Source organism: Hemibagrus wyckioides, linkage group LG20, assembly GCF_019097595.1.
Source record: "Hemibagrus wyckioides isolate EC202008001 linkage group LG20, SWU_Hwy_1.0, whole genome shotgun sequence".
In the NCBI taxonomy this organism is placed as follows: domain Eukaryota; kingdom Metazoa; phylum Chordata; class Actinopteri; order Siluriformes; family Bagridae; genus Hemibagrus; species Hemibagrus wyckioides.
In genome coordinates, this window is record NC_080729.1 from 11,808,553 (window position 1) to 11,836,202 (window position 27,650).

General features: G+C 39.7%; 1 protein-coding gene across 3 annotated transcripts; it reads left to right on the forward strand.

Annotated features, from left to right (window-relative positions):
- The first annotated feature begins 510 nt into the window (after positions 1–510).
- Positions 511–27,488, forward strand: gigyf2 (GRB10 interacting GYF protein 2). Of its 3 annotated transcripts, none has more exons than XM_058418702.1 (29): positions 511–622; positions 6,024–6,075; positions 6,168–6,306; positions 7,327–7,422; positions 8,630–8,738; positions 9,661–9,769; positions 10,314–10,354; positions 10,479–10,511; positions 10,672–10,851; positions 11,464–11,687; positions 12,125–12,269; positions 12,561–12,779; positions 13,911–14,098; positions 15,875–16,031; positions 16,580–16,746; positions 17,833–17,927; positions 18,613–18,729; positions 18,868–19,007; positions 20,105–20,199; positions 20,375–20,500; positions 21,044–21,202; positions 22,309–22,647; positions 23,229–23,357; positions 23,448–23,657; positions 24,113–24,303; positions 24,950–25,098; positions 26,199–26,383; positions 27,067–27,217; positions 27,330–27,488. In XM_058418702.1, the coding sequence occupies exons 1-29, from the start codon at positions 529–531 to the stop codon at positions 27,395–27,397; spliced, it is 4,107 nt and encodes a 1,368-aa protein (XP_058274685.1). In that variant the 5' UTR covers positions 511–528; the 3' UTR covers positions 27,398–27,488. The 3 variants fall into 3 exon arrangements, with proteins under 3 accessions (XP_058274685.1, XP_058274686.1, XP_058274684.1); XM_058418703.1 differs by having other exon boundaries at positions 10,672–10,773; positions 23,445–23,657; XM_058418701.1 differs by having other exon boundaries at positions 512–622; positions 23,445–23,657.
- The last annotated feature ends 162 nt before the right edge of the window (positions 27,489–27,650 follow it).

Genomic DNA, 27,650 nt, shown 5'->3' on the forward strand with positions numbered 1-27,650 from the left:
TCCGGCGTGCCTGTTGAGTTTTCCTGTGTGTAAGATTCCTCTGGGATCTCTGTTTTTCTCCCACCTAACAAAAACATGCTAGTAGACTAACTGATGACCACTTGGTGTCAAAGTGTAAGTGCATGGTGTCCTGAGATTTACTGGTATCCCAGTCAGGGTGTATAATGGTGCCCAGTGTTCTTTGGAGAATGAATGAATGAATGAATGAATGAATAAATGAATGAATGAATGAATTTGGGCAGACTGAACATTTCAGGTGACCATTTATCGTTTACTGGACGGATAAAAAAATGTTATATATTCACATAAAATTATCGATAACAGTCTCTTCATCTTTTCAAAGTATCAGTACCGAGACGAATATCAAGACAAGCATCGCTAAAATAGCCTTTATATTGTATGTTACTTGACTGAAAAAAGAAAATCGGTGGTATAACTCATCCCTAATGTTAAATCTGCTTACTGAGGCGGACAGGTGGTATGAAATGCAGTGGTCAGTGCTTTCCCCATCCGGGCATTTTCCAGGAAATGAGTGGTCATGTGACACTTTCTCAGCCATCTTGTGGATACGCAAAGAGCGACAACTCGCACCCAAACTCATCGCTGTCAGTTAAAAGCAGAGGTAAGACAGCGAAGCTGGTGTACACAGGTTTGCTGTAAAATAAAGCGTAACTGAGTATTATGTTGATTCCAGTGGTGTATGACCCCCCAAATGTAGGGACTGAAATCGTCTAGCCGAGATGTTGTTACCCCGCATGGTTGCTTCATGGCCCTGAATCCTCGGGCTCGATTGTGGTCGTCTACCGCATAGGAGTAGAGTGACGCCGGTGTAGCTGTAGCCAGGAAACTTGTAGCTAATGTTACTAGCCTTGAAGCCATAAACCCCACGATTAGGCCGCACGAAGGATTTCGGGGTTAAGGATTAACTCACATAACGCCTTGACTTACGTTATCGATTGTTTTGCTTAGCACCTCTTGATGTGCAGTGTACATATCGTACTGACAGACATGTGTTATAGTTAGCTAACTAGCTAGCCGCTAAGTACTTCTGTACAGCTGGCACAAAAGTCACCACGGCACTGATTTAACTTTAAGGCTAATGAACGATAGCATGACACGCAAGTCAGTTAGTGACCAAAGTCGTCTTAAAAGCCAGTAGCTTGATGATACAAGGCTCAGAAAGTGCGCAGGCATCTATATATACATACATAAATCTGTCTCTTGGTTGCATTTCAAACAGTACGTTTGGTGAATTAGAAACTGACTTAATGCTGTACTTGCTAACTAGCACTGCTAGTTAGCTAGCTAGCTATCACATGCATGTAATGCTTGCTAGTTATCTGACTGTTTCATGTAATCATGGTACCAAATTTCCTACTAAGAAGTTACATAGTGCGTGATGGTTGACTAATATTTTAGCCTCTCTGCTGGTAGCAAGAACAATTGACAGAAACGACAGGCATCGAGGATTTTAAGCGTCGCTTATATGGGCTAGCGATGTTAGTCTTTCAGCTAAGTAGCTAACATTACGACTGTCATCTGCCAGCTCTACACGTCTCGGTGTGTAGGTGAGCTCGTCACTATGCATTGTTCGAGGCCTAAGTACACGTCATGTCTGTGTGTGGTTTTTAAATTGGCCAAGTCACTTAATGCAGTTTGCTGACTTGGTCAGTTGGCCAAAGTGAAATCCCAAATGAAGTGCACTAGGGAGCGTGTCGAGGCCATTCCTTCATGCTCTGTGTTGTACACTTACACAGGGAGTAGGACCTGTCCGTATTTAGTTACTTTAGGAGCTCAGCCAGCTACACATTGCCTCCATGGGCTAGCTGCCTAGTCAAAGTAGTTTCACTCTTTAAAGTGGACACTGGCATTGCACTGGTTATTCCAATTTTTCACTACTCTAATGTGCTTATTAGATCATTAGGGCTAACAACCTGAACAATGCTGAGAAGTTTGTCTTCTTTAGGAAGCCACCTGTTAGCTTGACAGATATGTGGCAGTCAGCAGTTGTTGAGAACTTACTCAACACTGGACATTTTCCTACTAAACCACGTTAGTTTCAGCCTTTTCGTTAAATTCATTTCAGATATACTGCAAGGAATAAGTGCTGGGTTTCAGCTTACTGCTTAAATGTTCCAAGGCTCTAAAAATCTTTTGTTAAATTGGTTGCATTGTTTGACTTTTTAATGTGGCATGTTAATATTATGATTTATGTGAAGTGATTAGCAACATCTCGTGTCTTTCGGTTATTTCTGAACAGAGACGAACACGTAAAATATACATTTAAAATGAAATGCATAAGGTAAATGCATTAGGCAGCTTGATTATGTGAAGAGTAACAGATTTCAGATCTTTTACGGTTTCAGTATTTTCAAGACCGAAAAGGAAACTTTATAGTCCTCAAAAGCCGTCACACGGGTGGTAAAGAGCAGCAAGAAGTTCATATTTTGTTACTGGTTAATTCAATTTATTTTGGTCCCCATGATATTGGCAGAAATAAGAGCTTTATGAAATCATGTGGTTTATTTGTGACATGTGACGAATGCAATCTCTTCATGTAACTATCAGGCTGCTTGAAATGGTTCAGATATAACCTTACACAAAAATATCACATGTAAAGCCAGTCAGAGTGAGAAGTTTGTGTCGATTGTAAAAATAGATGACCCCAAAATAGAGGTGTGCAGGACTTTATCATTTTTCTTTACCATTTTTCTTGTTTTTAATGCCACTTCCACCAGCCCCCAAAGAAACTTTGTCTAATTCTGCCCACTTCCTCAGTTTGTGTCTGCTCTATTTTCTGATTTACTCTTGAGAGACTGTAAGTGGATTTAACAGATTTATGCACTACTGATAACTACTTTTTCTGCATTTTTTCTACCGTAAAGATTCCATATTAGGCTTATATTGATTTTTTTTTTCTTTTTTTGCAATGTAACATTTTAAATGAAAAGTGAAATAAATTATATATTTATAGACAATAGGAAAACTAATATTTCCACCATTTTGGATTTAAGGAGAGTACAGGAAGTGTAATATAATGTCTGTGCAGTTGAGAACCGCTTGCCTGTTTTGATAAGATTTAGCATCTGTCATGAACTGTACAAGTACAAAGGCAATAATATGCAGATAGCATCTAACCAGAAGTGCAAATAGCAGTGTAGCATATTGAGGGATAGCTGGAAGAAAGAGATAAATGAGTTAAGATGGCATTAATGTGCAAACAAAAATGTGGCATGAAATGTGAGTAACATGTATAATTAAACCAAGGTGCAAATGGAATTGTGTATAAGTAAATATGAATCTAGTGTAATGATTGGGATCGAAAGACACTAGACACTGCAAGTAGAATAATGTGCAAAACTCTGCAGTGTGTGTATAGTTAGTTCAGGCCGCAATAGGAGAGTCCATGGTTAGGTTGAGGGATGTCCTTGATGATGCCCCTTACCCTCTGCTTACATCGTTTGTGAGGTATGGCCTGGTTGAAGGGTAGTTGGGCACCAGTGATTTGTTGGTTGGATTTCACCACCCACTGGGAGGGACTTCTGGTTTGTAAGACCTTCACTTTTTAAAAACACTTTTTTAATTTCATGCCTCGGTCCACTACCCTTTTGCTCTGTGTGTAAACAATGCTACAACACATTTTAACACACACCCCAAAGATCCACTTGTTGTTTTGTTTCATTAAACAGCTCAGAGAAAAAAATGAGCCAAAGCATTATGCCAACTCAAAGATGATGCGAATATAACATTGGTTATCTCATAATGGTGCATGCCTATGTCTGGCATGTAATAGACAGTAAGCAATAAGTTGATTCTTGTAGAAGATATGTGTGGGAGAAACAGGAAGGCATGAAGACTGATAAACTAGTGCAAATCATTATGGCCAGATGAGCTTCCCCTGAAAAAAGCTTCAGGGGTTCCTGGTTAGTGGTGGTGAGTACCTGCAGACTAAGGTCCAAGGTGATATTCCATCTGCTCAATACTGATAGGAGGCCAGTCAATATGATACAAACCAGAGAAGGGAGTATGATGCTCTGGGCAGTGTTTTGCTGGGTGGTTTCGGGTGGCAGTCAGCATGTGGCCCCTTTCAGCAGGGTAATGTGGCCTACCATGGTGCACACATTGTTCAGTACAGGTTTAAGGAACAGGACAAAAAGTTTATGGTGTGGCCCTAAAGTCTACGTTCTCCGCCTCTTAGTCCATTTGAGCAACTGTGCCATATGCACCAACAATAAATTCAATGTGTTGTCACTTCACCTAGCAACTCACAGGATCTTTTGCTATGATGTCAAGGTGGCAGATACCACAGGGTCACTTTGAGTCTGTGTCACAGTGGGTCAGAGCTATCGTGGTCGAAAGCGGGTGACCAACAGCATGTTGGGTGGTCATAATGTTTTCACTAATCGGTGTATTTATAGACCTTTTTTCGCCATTGTGCTGATGTCTCCTCTATGTAGACCTATTGAGTAGGCAGCATGCAAGCTTCTGTAATGTCCTTCTGGTTAGCACCTTCTGGTTAGCACACTGCTTTCTGAGCTATAACCACCTCTTTTTCTGTCTTTATAATTTGAGGGGTGTCTGAGACAAGCAAATTACACGTGAGATCTCTTAGCTGAATAATAGATAAATAGTTGCCTGGCAGACAAACATGTTTAACTGGCTCTTGATAAAACTGTCACCAGTGTCTCCATCATCAACCAAAGAAAGAAAACAACTTGTTCTCTGCAGACCTTTGCCAAACCAAAGGTTTCATTTGGAATGTTTGTTTTAAACGTAATACATGCCATCATGGTGCAACCCCAGTGCTCTATAGCACACACTGCTTGCCACTCTGCCATGTGCATGTCAAAGTAAATGACCACCTACATATATATTGAGATCACATTAAGCACTCTTTGAAACTATTGCTGTGAAATGTAAAACTTCTGCATAGCATTTCTAATCTCAAAGTTCTCAGGCAAATGAAGCTGTCTCTGTTCAATGAGTACAACCTTGCCTAATTGGGTGAGTCCTTAAAATAGCTCTGGCTGCAGCAGCAGTCTAGCCATTGAGGTCAGTCTGTAGAAGGAAATGAACTCTGATGTCAGTGCTTTTGAACGAAGAGTCTTTCAGTAGTTGGTTATGAAAAACTGATAAATATCTATGGTATGTTACTGCCATTGTGTAACCTTAAGCCTGGGAGTATGTAGTGTTTTAATGTGGATTAGCCTACAAGATGGGAAATAATAGCTTAGACAATGCATTTCTTTCTAGCTCCAAACAAAAGAATATAGAAAGTGACTCCTGCTAGAATCAAATGGAATCAAACTCTCAATCAAAAGTTAATTTCACATTATCCTAATTTTACATTGCATTGAATTTTAGCATGCATAATTATTATAATAATTATTAATTATAATTATTCTGTTATATATAAGCCATACATTTTCCATGTTATCTCTTTCATGTGTTGTATGTGGAGTGAGATTCTACCAGACACATCATGAAACAAAAAATTATCTCCATCCATCCATCAATTTTTCCATCCATCCAGTTATGTGGAATACTGGCAAAGCATGCAATATTATCACCTATGCAGTTTAACATTGCCACAACACTGGTGTATGTTTGTACGTGAAACATGTGAATGAGTTATGATTCATGCAGGTGTTTTGAACTCTCTGATAATACCAGGCATTTCCTGGCAACCGCAGCCCCTTCCCCCAATGTTCTCAGCTTTTTGAGTTCATTACTATGAAATAAACAACATTCTCTAAAAGATAATTTAGAGAATTTAAACGAATTTAAATGTAACTTTAATTTACTGTGACTCGTTACAAATTAGGTTAATGTTGTTGATAATATAATACGAGATTTGGGCCCTGCCATTCTTATGAGCAGCATGACAAGTGAAAGCCCTATGGACAATAGACATTTGCTTTATAATAGGAATATAAAAAAAAAATGCTGCACATCACTTCAAAATCATATAAAAATACAGAGTTCATACAAATATAAAGGTTTGTCTCTATTTCTATCTTTAGACTTTCTAGGAAAAATGGCAGAAACCCAGACACTTAACTTTGGACCAGAATGGTAAGTGTTGTTAAAATCAGACTATACAAAAGTATTGGTAATGAACTGATGACCTCATCTTTTCAGTTAATGCACTTCTCTCTCATTCACAGGCTCCGTGCTTTGTCTGGAGGAGGTGGAAGCAGCAGTGTGGCTTCACCACCACTCTCGCCTGCATTGCCAAAGTATAAACTTGCAGACTATCGCTATGGGAGAGAAGAGATGCTTGCACTTTATGTAAAGGATAACAAGGTAGACATCAGTTCCTGGATGGCACTTTAAAGAGTTATGGTGTTTGTGTTGCATCTTATTTAGCTTAAATTCAGTCTTACATTTTAATGTATTGCATTTGTCATATTTTAATGTAATGCATTTTTATGAAATTTCAATTGCACCTTTTAAGTGCTGCTGTAAGCAAAAGCAATGCAAACATGTAAAGTTACATGTACCTAAATGAGACCTGAATTACATAAATGGCAAAAATACACCAAGCAATTTCAAGGGATGACCGTGGCAAGCCTATTCACAAATGTCCAGTGTTTTTCATATTACTGGACCACTGCCATACATTATCTGGCCAAAGGTATGTGAACACCTGACCATGGCACCTACTTGAATATCCTGTTCCCAAGGTATTGCATTAATATTGAGTTGTTCCCCCTTTGCTGCTATAACAGCCTCTACTATTTTGGGAAGGCTTTTCACTATATTGCAGTGCCTGTCTGTAGGGATTTGTAACCCATTCAACCTTAAGAGCATTAGTTAAGTCAGGCACTGATGTTGGGTGAGAAGACCTGGAATGCATAGAGCGTTCCAATTCACCGAAAGGTGTTCAGTGGTGGTAAGGTCAGGGCTCTGTGCAGGCCATGCAAGTTCTTCCAAACCAGCTTTGCCTAACCGTATTGTAGTTTCACAGACTTTGCTTTGTGCAAAGGGTTGCTGTCATGACATGTTTGTACTCCTTTGTTTCGGTAAAGGGAAGTCTTTTAGATATCTGTCTGCCTCCAATTTTATGTCAAAAGTTTGGCTATGGTCCACATATGTGGTCATGGTCAGGCATCCACTTACTTTTGGTCATATAGTGCAAGTAATGGCAAATATGTCATTCATTGTTCAGAATAAAATTGTTCGGCCTTCCCCCTCCAAGAATCATCATTTCAGGCTTTGTTGTGGTTTGTATTTGAAGTAGCATATAGCGTTTCTGTTTTTTCTGATGTCCTACTTCACTGTAAAATCTTTGTGTTTAATCTTGCCATTGACGCTTTGCCCTAGATTCCTGTAGATCTACATGACAAGGAATTTCTACCTATTTTACAAGAGGAGCCCCTACCCCCACTGGCCCTAGTCTCATTTACAGAGGAAGAACAGGTGAGGTTATTCGAGTGTTTCATCCAACACTCGACTCTTCAGATGACCACATGTGACACTGCCATCTTTTAATGCATTTAGTTAAAAGTATAATCGTATAATCTAGGTTAAAAACATCAACAGACCAATGGTATGCTTAACATGTTTTAAATGTGTTATTTAATAGCTGAGATGTTACAGCTCAAAACCAAGAAGTTGGACTGTCAGCAGGGAAAATATACTGTGTAACACTGTTAAAATGGTGCATGACACTTAAAAAATGTACCTTGTTTTATCCCAGTTGGTCTTTGCTGCTTCTTTCCCACCTACTTATTCTTCTCTGTTGCACAATTACTCTGAGATCACTGGAATGCAACATGTGAAATCAGCCATCACTTTTTTTTTGAAGAGCTGAATTACTTGGATTAGTGCACTAATTGCCTTTTCAATATACAGTAGTTAACAAATGCCTGTAATAGGCTAGTGTCACTCCCATCAACAGGATAAAAGCCTCCTACACAAAAAGAAGTGTCAGTTATTCCCTGAGTCACAGTTGTTTTTATTTGTTTCTAATGATGGTGGGGCAAAAACTGAATGTTGAGCCAACAGTTTTGAGAGAGGGTGTGTGACATGAGAATACAAGGTATTTCAATTCTGGGGCGTTTAGTTATTTAAATCAAACTTTGGTGTGTTTTGTCAGATTTGCAGTTAGTTTAGGCATGTGCAACCATGAGCACTAGAAAGAACTGTGTGCACCAAAACAGCTGGTCTAATTTCTGGGTGAAGTTTCATATATGTGAAAAATCTGTTTGTCCCACATGCAGAAAGTGAACCGAATATATTGGGTTTTTTTTTTTTTTGAGCTACAGGAAGCTTTTATTTGTAAATGTGAGCTGCTCAACTGAGCTGTAGTGCTTCAGAAATTTATATTTATATAATTATGTTAATTATGATAGTAATATCTAGTACCACATCTCTGTTCTGTATGCTGAGTTTAGTGACTTCTTTTGCAGTAGTTTTATGAATGTTTTCTGATGTACATGCCGTTTGGTTTGTTTGTTTAATTATATGCTGTATGAAACTAAAGAGGCCACACAAAGCCAAGAAAACATGTATACTGGTTTAACAGTTTTAAACCAGGCGATACAGTACACATTTTTGTATTTAACGTCTGACCTCAGCTTACTGTAACATTGGGGTGTGTGTGTTTGTGTGTGTGGTTCAACAGAGGAATTTCTCCATGTCAGTAAACAGTGCAGCAGTGTTGCGCCTGACTGGACGAGGGGGGGGTGTGGTAGCAGGGGCACCTCGAGGTCGAAGTTCTTCCCGTGGGCGCGGTGAGTCTCAACCACTTTGTTGTTTGTAACTTCCTATGCCAAATCAAAAAGAATAAGACAAAAACTCAAACTTGTTTTTTGTTAGGGTCCTTGTCACTACTTGACAGGGACCATTACAGCATAAGGCAGTAGATGCAACCCAATCAGGTTGTCCAGCTCCTCCAGGATGGCACATCCTTAATGTTGTGTGTCTCCCAGCACAGTTTACAAGCATGGAGGTGATAATGGGAGAAAGGCAGTTACAAGCAGAAAGCTGGACAGGGCCATAGAAGGGAAACATCCCAAAGCAGGACCGTTATCTTCTGCTTTGTTGAAGGAGGAACACGAGCAATGCCAGAGCCCTACAAAATGACTTCTAGCAGGCTACTGGTGTGCATGTTTCTGACCAAACTGTCAAACGTTCTCCATGAGGGTGACATGAAGGCCTGACATCCTCTAATAGGACCTGTGCTCAAACCCTAGCACCAAGCAGCTCACTTGGCATTTGCAAAAAAAACATCAGGTCTGCTGCTGGCACCCTGTTCTCTTAACAGATGAGAGCAGGTTCACACTGAGCACATGTGACATACATGAAAGGTTATGGAGATGCCATGGGGAGCATTATGCTGCCTGCAACATCATCCAGCATGATCGGTTTGGCCATGGGTCAGTGATGGTCTGGGGGTGAATATCCTTGGAGGGTCACATAGACCTCCACCTGCTAGCCAACATTACCCTTACTGTTTTAAGCATCAGAAGCTTGCAAGTAGCACCACAGACATTCCAGGAGCTCACTCATGCCCTGGTCAGGTCGAGGTCCCCCACGATCTGTTAGTTGTGGCTAGTTTCCAAGCAGTTACCCTATTTTGCTAAAGGATGAGCACTATACATGGCTCAGTGTGTTTTTAAGTGTGTTTGTGTGTTTTATGTTATACGATTTCAGGTCGAGGAAGGGGGGAAGGAGGGTTTTACCAAAGAAGTTTTGATGATGTGGAGGGTGGCTTTGGGCGTGGTGGGAGAGAGATGCATCGTTCTCAGAGCTGGGAGGAAAGGTAACACTTACATGCCAGCAAATCATATTTCCTCATTGTTCTTGACCAGAATGAAAAAAACACATTTTTACCCCTAAAGCAGATATTGTTAGACCTCAGCAGCTGTATTTGAAGTATCTATTCGATTGTATTTGAAGTTCTAAGTATCTAGAACATTTAGAAAAGGGGAACATGATTAAAGCAACACTTTCACTTTTGCAAACAATATGTACTGTAGTTTGGTGTGTGTAAAAATCAGACCTCCAAGAAAGAAGGCATAGTAACATGGGGATATCCAGTAAGAAATGCAGACTCCTCCACTTAAAAGAAACTTAAACCTTTCATAACTAATGGTAATTTCCCAAGAATTGTACTAGATCAATATTAAATGTTCTAAACAAGTTCTCAGTAACAGGTGTGTTAGTCACACACACAGTAAACGTGTGTTAGTCACACATCACTTGTGGGTTTGCATCTGTCTGTTTAATGCAATATATTATAGTAAATGTGGTATGGCCAGGTTAGTCATAACACAACTGTATGGTCTTTTTTCCCTTTCGTCAAGGGGAGACAGAAGATTTGAAAAACCAAGTCGGAAAGATCCAGGTTGGTATGGCAAGTATATGCCTATTTACAACCTCTTGTTTTGTTTTGTTTTGTTTTGTTTTTATTTGGAAATGTATATGTCTCTTGTGTGCATGAATTCATTTTTATTATTTTATTCTCTTAGATGGAGCTCCAGCCCACTTTCAGCTTAACCACTGTAAGTCCTTATGCAGATTAAGTTTTGCTGGATTCTATATTTAGGTTGTAAAGGTAGTTCTATATGGTTGAGTGGCACCATTTTTTATTTATATTTTTTTTAATATTGGACTTCTGTCTTTCCTTGTTTCTTCTCCCACTTCCACCCCCTACGCACACAGTACGGGCAAATTACGAGGATGGTGGTACAGGCCTGGTGCGAAAGCACGATTTCACGCGCTCTGAGAGTGAGAATTGGCGGCTGTCGCGTGATGAACAGAACGGTGAGGACGAGGAGGGTGGCGGTTGGCGTCTGGCGGGCTCCCGCCGGGATAACGAGAGATGGTGCCCACCAAGTCCAGGTGGGAGCCTTCTTATCTCCTTATCTCCATCCTCCTTCTGTTTAATTGTTCCCTAATCTAAACTGCACTGCATCTTATCTGTGCCATTCTGAAGAATGGACAATGCCATTTCTGGCAATTTTTTTTTGCCATGGATTCTTCAGGATTAATCAGATATGCCCCAGTTGATGACTGGCAGTGATATTTTTTTTTCTCAAAGCAGTCAGGACAACTTGGATGAATCAAAAGGATTGTTCATGGGGCTCTTAATGAATTATGGCAGTTGACATCCCAGAGGCCACACATTCGCACACAACCCTGACTTGGGTTGCTGTTTTCACAAAGCAGATTCTGATACATGTCACAATGCAGCGATTTATTTGTAGTTGCCTTTATTTAACCTGTGCTCAACCTGTTGAATAGTGTTTGCCAGTCAGCAATTCATTGACTACTCTGATTGAGTTCAGCTATGAACATATTGTGAATAGTTTCAAGATGCCCTTTTTATAGGTTCTTTTGCAACTGTCTATCAATTGCCAATCCCATTAGCTCACCCTGACCAACCTTTGACAACCCACATTTATAATGTTTTCTATGTCCATAGCTTAACTCTATCTGTCTGTCTTTATAAAGATGGTCCACGTTTGGCTGGGGGATGGAGGGAACAGCCAGATCAGCGGCGACGCTTACCATTGGACTCCCGTGGGGAGGAGGAGCGTGGTGGGGGGTACAGGCGGCCCCGCTCAGCCAGTGGCAGTATGGAAGATGAGAGGGATGCACTGCCTGAGTGGTGCCTGGAGGATGCAGAGGAGGAGACAGGCACGTTTGACTCATCTGGAGCTTTTCTTCCACTTAAGGTAAGCTGAGTAAGGCCCATCATTTAGAGCTAGTGTGCCCTGGTCTTTTTGGATCTTGTTGGATTTTGTTCTTGGGTTTTTCCTTTTAGTACTGTTACAAAACAAAAGATAAAAACTGTCATGGCAGCAAACACAATAATCGGTTCACCCAGAATCATGATCTGTATTGTCTTGCTGTTTTTCTCATCCTATTTTTCACATTATTGTATAAATATAAATATGTACTGCCCAGTTACATTGCTTTGATTAGAATTCATGTTCCTCTTTGACTATTAAGCAATATGCTGTTTGCCCTGTGTGTAACCCAAGTGTTAACTGCTTCATGCTCTAATAATAGACTATTAGATTCTCTTTTTATTTTTAAAATAGTCCTTTCTGTCCACTCAGATATAGATTTTTTTTTTAATTTAGTTCTCTTTTTGTTACTCTCCAATCAGAAGGCTGCTGCAGAGCCAATTCTTGAGGAGGCAGAGCTAGAGTTTCGTCCGCTAGAGGAGGGTGAGGAGTGCTGCGAGAAAGATGAGAATGAAGCAGGGCATCCTAAAGAACCTGATAGCAAGTGCCAGACTGCCAGGCATGAGGGTATGGGCGATATTTAAGTTCTCAGTTGACCTCTTGTAAGGTGAAGCAGTCTCAGCGTGTTTCTCAGCATTAGTATAGACTATGTATTTCTATAGTATTTATTTAATTTTAGCTTATGATTGTATAATAATTAAAGTAATATTTGGAGGTAAACTCTAATTTGATGTATGTTTTTAACAGTATAAAACCCAATGTGTTGAGTTGTCTTGGTTATCAGTACCTTGTTTTTGATGATTTACATTTAAACATGTATATAAAAATAGAATATAAACATTTAGATTTTGTATGTAGACACTAGCAAATCGGAAGAGGCTTCTCCACCTGCCGCTCCATTACCACCAGCTCCAGAGCCAGCTGTGTCCCTGCCCTCCAGCCAGTCAGAGAGGGTGGAGGAGCCAGAGAGAGCAGTAGCAGCACCACCACCTGAAATCAGAGCTGCTGCAGCTCCTTTGCACTCAACTCTGCCTATCTCCATACCACACAGCACAAATACACTCAGCACACTAACAGGTAAGAGCTAATGCATAGGTCTTCCATCATAGTATAACATACTTGGAGTTTGCTTTCTGTCCATCAAATGATGTAATTCCAATTAGAGAAATGCACTGATATACAGCAAAACTGTTGATTTTAAAAACTAGTATAATTATTTACAAAGTCTTCTATTGCAAGACTAGTGGCTTTTTCTATAAACAGATGTGTAATAGACTTATTAGAACATTACCTGCTCCAAAGTGCTTGCTTAGTACCACTTTTTTTACTTGCCTGGAAACCTAACTTACTAGTTTTGTGCATTAATACAGACTAAAGGAAACGTATGTAGATGTGATGTAACGGTCATTGGTCAATGTTTGGGCACCGAGTCCTCGCTTCTTGCATAAAAGTTACTATTTGAGTCTGGCAAGTATTTTTATTTTGTTGCTTTATTTTGTCTTTTTCGTAAAACTTCTCTAGATTTTGAAGCCTGGCTGTGGGGATTTGTTATAGCCACAGCCAAAAGCATAATAGCTTTTATGAAGTCAGATATTGATGGCACGATGATGCAAGAAGAGAAAGTCTGAGGTTTTATTGCCATTCCAATTCCTCCAAATACTGTTCTGTGTGTTTGTGGCCTGGGCTCTGTGCAGGCCACTACAAACCTGGCCAAACCATGTATTCATGGGTCTTGCATTGTGCATATTGGCATTGTCATGCTCTAACTGGTTTTCGGCCTGATAAAGGGAAATAAAAGTTGCATGCTTTGTGGCAGCATTTTGGGGAACGCCCACATATGCATGTAATGGTTACATGGCCACAAATATTTTGCCATATTATGTATGTGGAAGTGCTATGAAACAGCAGAGAAAAGTGCATCAAACAGCAATCATAATTCTGTCATATAACCTGTAAAAACATTTTCAGAGAAAATAAAAGTGCTTACCATGATGAGCAAAGTCATTCATCAATGATGTGCTGACTTTGTAAAACGTATATATATTACACCAGTGTCCATTGAAGTTTAGTTTTTATCAGTCAGATGATCCTGACTATCCTGTATAACCTGTACAGGCTCACAGCATTCAGGAGTTGCACAAACACACACACACTAGTACCCTTGCTTACGTTTCTGTTGTGTCTTTGTTGTCTGTTTCAATGGTTTAGATCTTCCAGCCTCCTCCCTCCCTGTGTTGCCCACCCAGCAAATCACATCACATCCCAAGCCAGTGGCAGTGCCAGTGGCAGTACCTGAAGCACTCCCTTTTCCAAAGAGCATCATGTCGCCCATAGGCCAGCTTGCACCCATGGTCACAGATGCAGATGAGGATGAGGGCCTCAAACACTTTGAGCAGGTTGGCCAGCGAGTTTTTAACGAGTTTTCTCTTTGTTAGGAAGGAAAATGTAATGTGTGTCAGAGAGAAAAAGGTAACTAGGTAGATGTGATGTGTATTTATGTAAGGGATGTATGTAGAGAAATGGATTTTTTTCCCCAAAAAATTTTTTTATTTTTATTCTTCACTATGTAGTTTCATAAAATAGGCATGAGGGGTGAGTGTTTATGCATATATGCATGTGTATGAGGTGTTGGTTTTCCCAAGACTACTGTGAAATCATTGAAAAATATAACAAAACTCTCTTATTTCAAAGTAAAAGAAAATGTGCTTTCACAAGTGTAAAAATATGCCTGTTGATATTAACAGTGATTTTACCATGAACTAGTGGCATGGCGTATTTGATGATTATTTGAAGCTGTCAGAATGTATAATCTCTCTCCTTATATTTAATCCTTCTCAACATAGTTTTATTCAAAGGTTTGGGTACTTCTGATAATTATCATATTTTCAGTTTATTATCTGCAAGGTTTTCCAGTAACACTAAATAACATTTATTGAATCAATGATAATGCAATGTGAATAACAAGAAAAACAGACTGATGCAAAAAATTTGGGCACCCCAATGGAATTACTGCAGGTATTTTCGACCATTCTTCAACCAAAATGTTTCCAGCTCAGTCAGGTTTGATGGTGGCTGAGCATGGACAGCTTTCTTCAAATCAGTTCATAGATTTTCAATTATGTTAAAGTCTGGGGACTGGGATGGTCATTCTAGAACATTGTATTTGTGTCTTTGCATGAATTCCTTTGTAGATTTGGAACAATTATTCGGACCAAACCAACCCTGGCGTAACTTCAACCTCTTGACTGATTCTTGAACATTGTTCTTAGGAATCTGCTGATACTGGGTGGAATCCATGCAACCTTTAACAAGGTTTCCAGTACCTGTGCTTGCCACACAGCCCCATAACATGATGGACCCTCCACCAAATTGTATAGTAGGGAGCAGGTTCTTCTCCTGGAAAGCTGTGTTCTTTTTCCGCCATGCAAAGTCCTTCTGGTTGTACCCAAATAACTCCTTAGTTTCATCTGTCACAGCAAATTATTCGAAAATAATTCTGGCTTGTCCAGATGAGCCTTTGCATACCTCAAATGACTCTGCTTGTTGGCAGTATGCAGAAACAGCTTCCATCGAGCTTTGCATGTGCAAAGTGCGCTGGACTGTAGAACAATGTACGATGACATCAGCAGCAAGATGTTCTTCAAGCTCTTTGGAGATGTGGTTTGTCTGTCACCATTCTAGCCGTTCTTTACTTCTGCCTTTCAGATATTTTTCTTGGTCTACCTTTCACAAGGACTGTTCCTGTGGAGACAGAGACCTTATATCTTTGTGATAACTTTTTGTATTCTTCTCCTAATTCATACTGATGTATTATCCTAATTCCTAGGTCATTAGGGAGTTCTTTTCAGGTTCCCATGTTGCTACTTTCAAGTAGAGAATCAGGGGAAAACAAGCTAACAATTAGCTACCTTAAATATCCTTTTTCATGATCGGTTGCACCTGTGTTTGCAGTGTTGCAGTCAAATAGCATGAAGTTACTACAGGTGTTCAAATTAGCTTGACATATCACCACAACCTTTTCTTATGAAGACCGAGCAAATTATTATGCCGCTTCAGAGGGGTGCCCAAACTTTTGCATAAAACTATTTTTTACATTTTTATGGTATAGAATCCTGTTGTTTTTACTAAAAATTCTTTCTGATGGTTGTGGTCTGTATTTTATCCTTTGACAGGAAGCAGAGAAAATGGTGGCATATCTAAATGATGGTGGTGTAGATGATGAGCGTTTGGGGGCTAAGAGTGCTGAGCGGCCCAAAGTTGGCTGCCTGCCACCATCCCATGAAGCTGCTCTCAAGTGGTACTACAAGGATCCTCAGGGAGAGATTCAAGGTGAGAACTAGCACTATAAAATGGCAAAAATACTCGCATTTAAAGCCAACATTTCATTAAAGGAGTGCATGGTATGAAACAGGCTATATGATTGCAAAAACAAAACGTCAAAATCAGAATAGCATTACAGATGTATGACAAATGTATGTTTTGCTCCTGTGGTTTGGGTCCACTTATCATTTTAGGAGGAAGGGTCATTGCAAATCAAAGTAATCCTAGCTATGATGAAGCCTTTCTTTTTTGTTGAGAGTGGTCATTTCTAGGGAGGCAGTGCTTCTCTGCAGGGCATGATGGCCTACTGAATGATTAGCTGAGTAAATCATATAAATCATATTTTGTGGCCATCACAGTCACCAGATTTAGCCTATTGGTTCACTTGTGGGCAGTTTTAGAGTGTACATAAACTATATAAACACCATTGAAGACGTAGATTTTGAAAGAATGGTGTTCATCACAATAGTCAACGTCTTTAGATGTAAAACCATATATTGACCATAGATGCTTGTTTTAGTTGTTAGATTTTTAATTTCATTTTATTTTTTTAATAGGTCCATTCAGTAATCATGAGATGTCGGAGTGGTTCCAGGCTGGGTATTTCACAATGACTCTGCTGGTGAAAAGGGGCTGTGATGAAGGTTTCCATCCCCTGGGTGAAATCTTTAAGATGTGGGGGAGAGTGCCTTTCGCTCCTGGCCCTCCACTACCTCCTATACTGGTAAAAAAAAAAAAAAATCATAGGTTGCTAACAGAATTAGTGGTATAGTGTAATATTGTTAATGGAATTGGATAATATTTCGGTTGGCTGAAAAGAAGAATAACTATGAGAAATATCAAGTAGTAAGTAGATAAGTCTTTTACTGTATGGTGTTTTGTTTTTTTTTCCTTAAGAAAACTTGAAGCATTATTTATCTGCAAGGATTGAAGACCAGAAAAAGCTCAACTGAATGTTACCATTTTTGTATTTGTTTGACAAATCATGCAGTTACCATAGTATGTGATTTAGAACATGTGCTTTGTTGTTCTTTGGTAATGCATCCTTTGGATTAGCTTTTTGTTTTAAATTCAGGTTACTGCCACCTTCTGGTGTGGAGAGTCCCATCCCTCGAGACACACACACAGGCACATACTGTACATGCACACCAGTAGAATTTGATCTGCACTCAGTCTTTGATTTTAGCTGTGCCACCAGCTTGTCCACATGAGTGCATTTTAGGACTGCTACATCCTTAAATACTACACCAACTTATTGTTTTGCATATTTGTTGCCATGAGCTTTTGTTTTTTTGTTGTTGTTTTTAACCTGCATCATCAACAGTGTACCCTAAAAAAAGCAGGAAATGTAATTTGAGGCCCGTGTATGCTTGTTGTTCGAGACTTTGCTGTTGTTACTTTCTAAACAAATTAAATGGCTTGAAAATTGAAGCAGGCTATTGATGACCTACATCAATAAAACACATTCTGCTCCACTGCCCTGCCCTCCTTTAACGCTAGAAAATATGACTCATTGACTGGTGACGTTTTTAAAATCAATTTTAGACTAGTAGTCACTTGAGTCCTCGTTCATGTGTAGTGCTTAATGAGGTTCATTTAGTCTTGGATGGTGCTATTGGCTTGGATTGTCAGGGCCTTTTATGTAGTTGCTAATTGGCTAGCAACCTAATTTGACTTGCCTTTGACATTTGATTTAAGCTCTACTCTTAAGCTTTAAAACATTTCTGTGTGTTTTCTCCATGTTAGTCCAATTTTTGGCCATTTATATTATGCTAGTGTATCACTGACTTTTGTGTGTGTGTATTTAAAGGGAGATGCTGATCAGGAGAGGATAAAAAGACAGCAAGAGCTAAATGCTCTAAGCATCTATCAGCTTCAGCAACTGCAGTACCAGTACATAATCAGGTAGGATATTATCTCCCTTGCTTTTTGAAATGCTGTTAGCACTACATAACATTTGGAAATGGGTATATGAACCAGCCAGTTTGCTGCCCTGTGAAATGCAGTACGCAACCGATGGATCAGACATTTGCTTGCAAGATGGCTGGTGTGCTTTTTAACCATGGATGCACAGAGGATACTGTTATTTAGCTTCTGTATCTCAAAATCTAAAGTCACTAAAGGTGCCGCATTAGCCACACGAGACTCACCCATGGCTGCCTGCTGAAAAGGGAAGAACCACCACTATGTCAAGCCTGCAAAATACCTACATCAATAAAACACATTCTGCTCCACTGCCCTGCCCTGAGCACTATAAGGAACAAATTTTATTCAGAAGACGCTTTAGAAAATATGTTCAAGACAGCTCCACCATACAAGATTCTGAACTTCCTAACAAGCATAAACCTCAAAAAAAACTTATATAAACTCTTCTTGCTATTTTACATATCAGTGTAACCCTATCTATTGAATATCACCCTATGTTTTAACTACATTCAAACTTTTGCTATAATATAGCCATTGAAGCTAACATGGCAAAAAAATCTCAAAAGCTAAAGTAATTCGGTATGCATGAATACATAACTTGAATGTTTTACCTCAAACAGTGGTTGTTTTAAATCTCCTCTCTGATTTGTGTATGTGATTGCAGGCAGCAGCAGTATGCTCAAGCTCTAGCTCAGCAAAAAGCTGTGCTCACTTCAGCTGCTCCTCCAACACAACAGCAACAGCAACTTAACCTGTTTCTGCAACAAGCCCTCAAACTTAGGTGAGCCAAATGTGCACGCATTTCAGTAGCCGTGTTCAGTAAGACGGAATGCTGATTGACATCAGTGCAATCATTTCAACCTAGTTTGTCCTCCAAGGCTTCTCCATAGTATTTATTTTAAACATTTTGTTTATGCAGATCTCCCGAACAGCAGCAGAGCCTTTTGCCACCAGTGACGCGTTCCATGTCCGTTCCAGATTCAGGGTCTATTTGGGATATACAGAACCCATCTACCCAAGCATCCTGCACACCAAATATTCAGCCAGCAGCTCCAAGCAGTATGTCATCATTTATAACTGTCTCCTAGCACTTTTATACTTAATGTCATTTGAAATCCAAATCAAATAGTAATGCTTAGTAACGACCAAGCATAAAACATTAACCATAAAATCCTTATGAGCATGGAATATTTAATATACAGCCAATATGAAAGGTTACTACTGCCTTTGGAGTTCTTTTTATTATTTTGTTAACTTTAACTATTGTAAGAATTATTTTAGCTCAATTCTGGTGAATGGATTTTGTAACTTTTGCAAGAATCTGGAGATTGACTTGCCATGTACTGTTCTATTGCCTCGTCCATTATGTATTTATACGGTATTATTTTATCTACTTGTCCAGGAGGTGAGTGTGGGAGAAGCAGAAGATTATAATTTGGTGACCTGTTTCATTTTATGACTCATACTGAGATTTCACAACCCTGTCTTCATCCTGGTTTTGCCTTCCTGTGTTCTCACCACAGATTTGAGAACCTGATTCTACTTGTTAATGTCATTTGCTTGAGTAGTTTTTGCAAGATATTTGATGTGACTTGTCTTTTAAATCTCACAGTTTTTTTTAGAACGGTACAGTCCATACAGTGATTTCAGTCCATGCAAAAAAAATTACTCAGTTCTTTCCCTAATGGTATTCTTGGGGGTATTTGTGTTACTCATTTCTGTTGCTGTCTCAGACTTTGAAAACTGAACTGGGAATGTGTGATAACACAGGAAACCCAACTAGTTCAAGTTTCTGCTTCTTCTACTGCACAGGAAACCGAATTATCAATATATTTTCAAAAGCTTCTCAGCAAATGCTAGTTAAAATTTTGAGGGTTGCTGAATTCAGTTTGTGCAAGTGGAGTCTTTGCTATTTAATTCACAGCAATGCCACAATGTTCAGTGTTCAATGAGCAAAGAGGGCACAGACATTTCAGCATGTCTTACTGAAAAACTCCTTACTGGTTAGGTTGTGCATTATCTTGTCTGAGCTTTGTCAGTTTGTTTAACAAGATCATATCAGGGCAGCAGGTTTGGAGTTTAAAACTGGAGTGGATATTTGTGGATGTATGTATGCATGTACAATATGTCTCAAAAGTATGTTCATTTTTCCTTAGCATGGGAAGGCACAAGTGTGTGGGATCTGCCTATAGACACTGTACCTCAACCATCTATTGAACAGATACAACTGGAGAAGGCTAAAGCTGCTAAGGTAGTCCAAACCACCCTGGATTTCTGCAGATTAACAAACTTTTTTTTATTTGCTGAGAAAACTGTGATCATAACATTATAGGTCATTTTTCAGCCTGAAATTTGAATCTAAACACAAGAACTCTTGGGTGCTTCTGTTTTTGGTGCTTGTGTAATTGCCATCTGGTCGTCTTAAGCTGGAGATGGAACTTCGTGTCAAACGAGAAGAGGAGGAACGGAAGCGTCTGGAGGAGGTGCTGCGGGCGCAGCAGGAGGAAGAGCGCAAACGTCTGGAGGAAGAGGAGCTGGCTCAACGGAAGCAGGTCAGGGAAATAAGGACTTTGCACAAAGGCGCAGCAAGTTTGTAATTGGGGCTGCAGGATTGTACACAATGTCAAAGCTTTTAATATTTGTTGCTTTATTTAATTTCTCACAGCTCTTTCAATGATTTGTAATGTCTAAGCATACATGTAGTCCTTTTGGGACATCTGTCTGTATCTAGATTTAAAAAAAAAAATTCAGCGAAAGTGAGAATCTGAAATCAGTTTCTGTTTACTCTTATCTAATTATTAGTCATGTCAAATGTTTTCCTGTTTTCAGAAGATAACTGATTGAATATAACTAAAGTTTTAATCATGTGACAAACTTCATTTTTTCATTGTTCTGTTCTAATCTCAGACAAATTCATCCTGAGCCAATAATAGGATGGGTCAATTAAGCAAGAGTAGTGAAAACACAAATATGACATTTTTGAAGCTGCAGGACTGAGATTAGAAACATTCACTCAGTTTTTCAGCCAGGTGTGTGTATTAAGAGTTGTGCTAGGTATTTATGACATTAATGCTTATGCTGTCTGTGTGTCTTAGGAGGAGGCACTAAGGAGGCAACGGGAGCAGGAGGAGTCACAGCGGCGCCAAAAGGAGGAAGAGGACCGTCTGGCTCGGGAGGAGGAACTCCGCAGGCTAGAGGAGAAGCGGAGAGAAGAGGAAGAGAGGAGGCAAAGGGAAGAATTCCTCCGAAAACAGGTGACCTTTCTGATGTTAGGGACACAGCTGATTTTTACTGTTCGATTCAAGAGATTTCAGCCATAATCTAAAGAAATAATCTCACACTGCCCACAGCTGATAAAGCATCTTATCTTAATATCGTGATATTTGGCCCAAGCTTCAGAATTAAGAAGGCTACAGTATGATTGGTTCTCCACACAATAAGATATAGTTCATTAAAACATGGCTGCACGTTTGTCACCAGGCTACATGAAGTGGTCTATGTTTGGTTATCTGTGTATGCCCTCTTTGTGTATACTGGGACTTAACATGCCATGCCATGCCACAGACTCTCTAGCAAATTGTAAATGTGTGGCTAAAGTAGCTAAGTGTTACGAAACTAATTCACTACTTTGTAATGGTTAATTTGGAAGTTGGCCCAAAATTAAATTCACTACTTCTGAAAGTAATATTCTGTTTTTAACAATGCTTGTCCATTCTTAAGAAGTCCAAAGTGTTTTTAGTTGGGTGTGGATTTCACATCATAATGGAGCTCCTTAGAGTTGACCTGTTCAGGTGATAAGTTTAGAGAACAGGAACTTTCTACTACATTCTACTCTCTGCCTTTTTACCATCAGTGCAACAAACAGTTATTTTCTATCTTTGTGATTCTTGTGATAACGGTGAGGAGACAAGCAACCTGTGAACCTTTTCATTATTGTATGCAAACTGGTAGTAGTCATTTCATTTGACCTACCTTTTACCATGGGTTGTTCAGTGTCTTCCAAAACATCTAAACTGAACTGTGGTTAAAAATCCATGCCTCTTGATTTCTACAGTATGTACAGTACAGATTTGTACTGTAGTCTTTATACATTTTTGATGCTGTTATTTGCTATCAGCTTGAAAAAGTTCATTAAACACCCGCAAAACCCACATTTGTAATAGTAGCTAGTGTGATCTGTGAGCCAAATGGAGGGAGCAAGAGGGACTTATCCATCTAGCATAGGTTATAAAATGCCCTAAACTACATATTAATTTTTCCAAATACCGTCAGCGATGCATCTTGAAATAGTGTAGCCTCTCTTTTCCATAAACATTTGACAGCTTTCACTTAATTTAGTAATTGTGGTATGGTGTTTCAGGAAGAAGAGAGGAGGAAACAGGAGGAACTGGAGGCTCAGAGGAGGCGAGAGGAAGAGGCAGCAGCATTGGCTCGTCAACAGCAAGAAGAGCAGAAGAGGAGGGAACAGGAGCTTCAGAGGCAACAGGAGCTTCAGAGGCAGCAGGAACTCCAAAGGCAGAAGGAGCTTTTAAGGCAGCAGGAATTGCAGAGGCAGCAAGAGGCTCAGAGGCAACAAGAGGCTCAGAGGCAACAAGAGGCTCAGAGGCAGCAGGAGCTGCAGAGACAGAGACAGCAGCAGCAAGAGGCCCTTCGCCGACTCCAGCAACAACAGCAGCAGCAACAGCTGGCCCAGATGAAGGTGAAATGGAAAGGCTGCGATGAAGTGGCCTGCTATTTCACATAACTTATAGGCATGTAATATACAAGGCAGGGTTGTATAGTGCCCCATTTTAAAGTGAGTGAAACCTGAACTATACCAGATGTGTGTGTACTTATCATTCAAACGAAAGTTAGCAATGTCCGAACTGTTAGCCATAGCTCAGCCTCAGAAGAGCCTGTCTCAGATATCTTGGCATAATTTTTCATCATTGAGCCCACTTGCTCCACTGGTGCAGCCACACAATGAAAATCTATAGGGATGTACTGAGTGTTGATTCCAATGTGAAAATCCCTTTATGTAGGGGCACATCAAAAGCAGTACAATCAGTTTTCAGCTCTACCACCATAACTAGTAAAGCATGGCATCACTTCACATTTTAATCACAACTTATCAGGTGAAAGCGATGGTGCCATCAAGACATTGCATCCAACAGTTTTCAGACTTTCTGCTGTTCGGGTCTGTCAAGGGCATAGATGGCTGTTTTGTTTAGATCTGTCCCAGTTAAATCCATGCATACATCAAGATTCATTTGTTAGAATTAATGAATCTTTTCTTTGCAGCTTCCCTCTTCTTCAAAGTGGGGACAGCAGTCTGCCTCAGCATCTTCCCTCACCCCGACACAGAACACACTATCGCTCTGTGAGATCCAGAAACTAGAAGAGGAGAGGGAACGACTAGCTAGAGAGGAGGTATGAAATGCATCTAGCAGCTTCTCTTGTTAGTTTAGTCAATGCACCTCCACTGCTCCCCATGTCAACATGAACGTTGTCCTGTAGCAGCGACGCCAACAGCAGGAGCTCCAGAGACAGCAACAGCAGCAACAACAGCAACCTCAGACCAAGCTTTCAGGCTGGGGCAGCGTGGCCAAGCAGCCTGCAGCCACTAAATCCCTTTTGGAGATTCAACAGGAGGAAGCTCAGCAGATGAAGCAGAGGAAAGAGCAGCAGCAGGCTACAGTTATGCAGCAAAACCGCACACAGAACCGAGCTGTGAGTACTGGAAATTTGAAATTTTATACTCTTGTTTTTGCTATGCACTGAAAAATGTTGAATACAGCTTGATGGGTCAGAATTTCAATTTTTATGTCCTGATATTTACATCTACGTGTGTTAAACAACTTGGATCGTAGTATGGTGGCAGATCCCTCCCTATTGTTAAGTATTTAAAAGTGTAGGAACTGATCTTTCTTGCTTGCAATAACTGCAAGCCCAGCAACCCACTGATGTTGCATTCTACTTTGTCATCAACAGCTGTTTTCTTTTGTAAGCCTGTTCAATGTCTGGTTGTTATTTTTCAGGATATGAAAGCGGAAGTTCTGATCTATTGTCAGAAATTCATCTTTTCATCTCAAATGTCTTCAGTCTTCCAAAGCTATCAAATTGTAAATAAAAGACTCTTAGTGCCTCAAGTAAGAAGTCTCTCATGTATGTATGCATGCATATAGGCTTTGACCTCTTCAGTGTGGGGTTCAGTGAGTAATACCACCAGTCACTGGGGCTCAGACACCAGCAGCATCTGGGGTGACACCCAGAACTCCAACTTAGGCTTCTGGGATGATGCTGTGAAGGAAACCACTCCACCTCCAACCACACGAAAGAACAACCCACAGAAAAACAAGGGAAACATTAACCTCAGGTAAGGAATGCAGTGTATTGAGCATCTTGAATCTTCAAACTGTCAAAATGGACATGTCGCATCAGCATTTAATGCTATAGAGTGATGGGTTATGTGTAATTTCCCAGTAAACTTAAGTTTCATTATTCATGATAACATCTGCATCATGAAAACACTGATATTAAGCCGTTTGTGAGTTGTAACTTGGTAGATTCCACACTATTACTGTTCTTGCTTTGTGAAACTTAAAACCTAAAGCAATGCAAGTTGGGGTAGACATCACAAGTTATTTTCTATCTGGAATGAGATGTGTAAAAATCAAAAAGGGATGTGATTGTCAGGTGTCCACAATCTTTGGCTTTATAGTGTATTCTGTAATAACAATCAAAGATTTTTGCTAAGCACTGTGTTGTGCTTTGTGGCATTTAGAAATTTATTTTACTATTATATATGTGTATACCTTACTATTATAACTTTCTACCATTTGTATTGGACTAGAGATTGCTTCACATGAAGAAGACACTTTGTCTCATGTGCAGTATTAATTAACTTTTATAAGAATCTGAATTACTTGTCTTCAGTGTAAAGATAATGAATAATGAGTTAAGCAAGTGTTAAGTTAAATGTATTAAATAACTAATATGCTTTCTCTTGGTTTATTTTGCAGTAACAGTAACAGTGGGAAATCCAGTAAGAAAGTAGAGGAGGAGGAGAAACTGTTAAAGCTCTTTCAGGGAGCCAATAAAACTCAGGATGGCTTTATGCAGTGGTGTGAGCAGATGCTACACACTCTTAATACTGCCAACAACCTTCACGGTGAGCTACTCACACCCACCTGCATGAACACACGAAGCTGCAGGTGTAAATTCAACCATGATTTAAAATGCAAACATTTTAAATTTCAGTTCTCAAAGCACTTTAGGGGGTGTAAAATGCATTTTATTCTGGTTATTTACAAGTGTAAACACAGCCATCTAATCCACTTTGACAACTGAAGCCCTTTTAAATAACTTAAATTGGAAAGTACTCAGCAGCAATGACTCAGCAGGTAGGGTTTAGCCAGTTGGCTTCAGGTTTGCTAAACCAAAGGTTCAAGTCCTGGTACTGCTGATGATGGGTCCTTGAGTAAGACCCTTAATCCTTATCTGTTCTAAAGAGTTGTGAGCTGCTTTGAATAAAAGCATCTGCTAAATGAATAAATGTAAATGATCTGCTCTCGGAGCATTAGCACTGATTTTGCGCCTAAATTGATTAATGGACCATATTAGCACTTGCAATCAGTGGCTCTAAAGACGTCCATGCTGTAGATGGGAAAGCTGTAGATAGGAAAATAGATCAAGTTTGATGCTTTGATTGTTTTTGCATAGAATAACCAGAAAGGAGGAACACAACAAGCAGTTGGTTGTTGAGTGTGTTGCACGCTGTACAGCATAAAGCCGCTAATAGTGCACTTGTATAATGCGTAAAAGCATATGGTTAAAATATCTAAGTTAAATGTCCATTTTGAGAGAGCAACATGACTTAAATGGTTTATTGGTACTTACTAAATACACAATCACACACAGTAATCCAACTCGATTCATGTGGTGAGATTTATGATTGTCTGGTCATCAGTATAATTTTAAGGATAATTAATGTTTAGGTGGTATATCTAAAATTAAATTTTGTGAAATTGTTTCCTGAGTTTTGCCATCTAATAAATTAATCAGGAATTCAGTGTCCTCAAAGTCCTGCTTATGTTTTTGAATGGCATTAATGCCCAATGGCTACCCTTAAACTTAATGATTTCTTGCCCTTCCTGTCTCTTTCTGTCTCTCTCTCTTTGTTTCTCTACCCCCCCCCCCCCCAACCCTCCAATCCTCTGATTTATTTATTTTTTCCTTTCCTTTTTTCCCCCCTTCTTTCCATCTCTACAGTCCCGACATTTGCGTCGTTCTTGAAGGAGGTGGACTCTCCGTATGAGGTGCATGATTATGTACGAGCATATCTGGGTGATACACCCCAAGCCAAGGACTTTGCCAAGCAGTTCCTTGAGCGCCGTGCCAAACAGAACGGCAACCAGCAAAAATCCTTGCAGAGTCAGCAGCCGAAAAATCAGCAGGTTTGTACAAATGTCTAAAAAGTTCAATATTAGACAGTGAAAGAATGTAAAATGGTCAGAATGGATTTTTAAGAGAATAGTAAAATCAGATTTCTTGGAGTTTTACACTAAATGGCCAAAGTTTTGTGGACACCTGACCATCACACCCATATATGGGTCTTCCTCAAACTGTTTCCACAAAGCACACAATTTTATAGACAGTCTTTACAAGCTGTAGCATTTTAATTTCCCTTCACTGGAACTAAGAAGCCCAAACCTGTTCCTCCATGACAATGTCCCTGTGCACAAAGCAAAGTACATAGTCATGATTTTTCAAGTTTGCAAAATCTCAATCCCACTGAAGGAACACCTTTGGGATGAATTAGAACACTGAATGCACCCCAAGCCCCCTTGCCCCACATCGGTGCCTGACAAATCTATAACCATGTTCCAACATCTGGTGGAAAGCCTTCAGAGAAGAGTGGAGAATATAAAATCAGCAATGTGAATACTATTTGGAATGGGATTCTTAAAAAGCTCATGTGTATGTGATTGTCAGGTTACCACAATCGTTTGGCCTTATAGTTTATGTTGTAATAGCAATCACAGATTTTTGCTAAACAGTATGTGTTGTGCTTTGTAGCGTTTAGGAATTTAAGACCTTTATCAGAATTTTCAAAATCAGTGTACTTTGGTTTTTACAGGACTCTGTGTGGGGGGTAAATCAAGTTGTTTCTCAGCCAGTTTTCCAGTCTAACCACTCCACAAAGCAACAGCAACCACGCTTTGAGACAGTCACCTCTGGAAAGAAGAAAAAGAAGCAGAAAATGGTGCGGGCAGATCCAAGTCTATTAGGTGAGTCAAATAATAACTTGTCGTGTGATAGGATTATAATTTTTTCATAAATTGGTGAAAAATATGCAGGGCCGCATTACAGCTCTCTTATGCACCTTTTCACTTTGTACAGGCTTTTCAGTCAACGCATCATCTGAGCGATTAAACATGGGCGAGATTGAGACTGTGGAGGACTTTTGAGACCTGCTGACAAACTCCCTATCCCTACTGACTATGTCCATTCACAACAGCTGCCATTTTACCCTATACTTTTTTTTTTTTTTTTTTTTTTTAAATCAATCTTCCCTTGTTCCCATTGTCAATTCTTGCACGTTGAGTCCAATCCATGGAAGTCTCCTTATTCTAGAGGAAAATACTGACACATCTTGCCTGAATTGACCCTGACATCATAAAAAAGAACCAAAACTTACATGCTGCCCAAATAGATGGCAAG

Excerpts from the sequence above, each read along its gene's own strand:
- gigyf2 (XM_058418701.1), top strand. The coding sequence starts at position 529 with ATGAGTGGTCATGTGACACTTTCTCAGCCATCTTGTGGATACGCAAAG. Across the intron at positions 9,770-10,313 it reads TCTCAGAGCTGGGAGGAAAG|GGGAGACAGAAGATTTGAAA; the intron begins GTAACACTTACA and ends CCTTTCGTCAAG. Across the intron at positions 27,218-27,329 it reads GGCAGATCCAAGTCTATTAG|GCTTTTCAGTCAACGCATCA; the intron begins GTGAGTCAAATA and ends CACTTTGTACAG.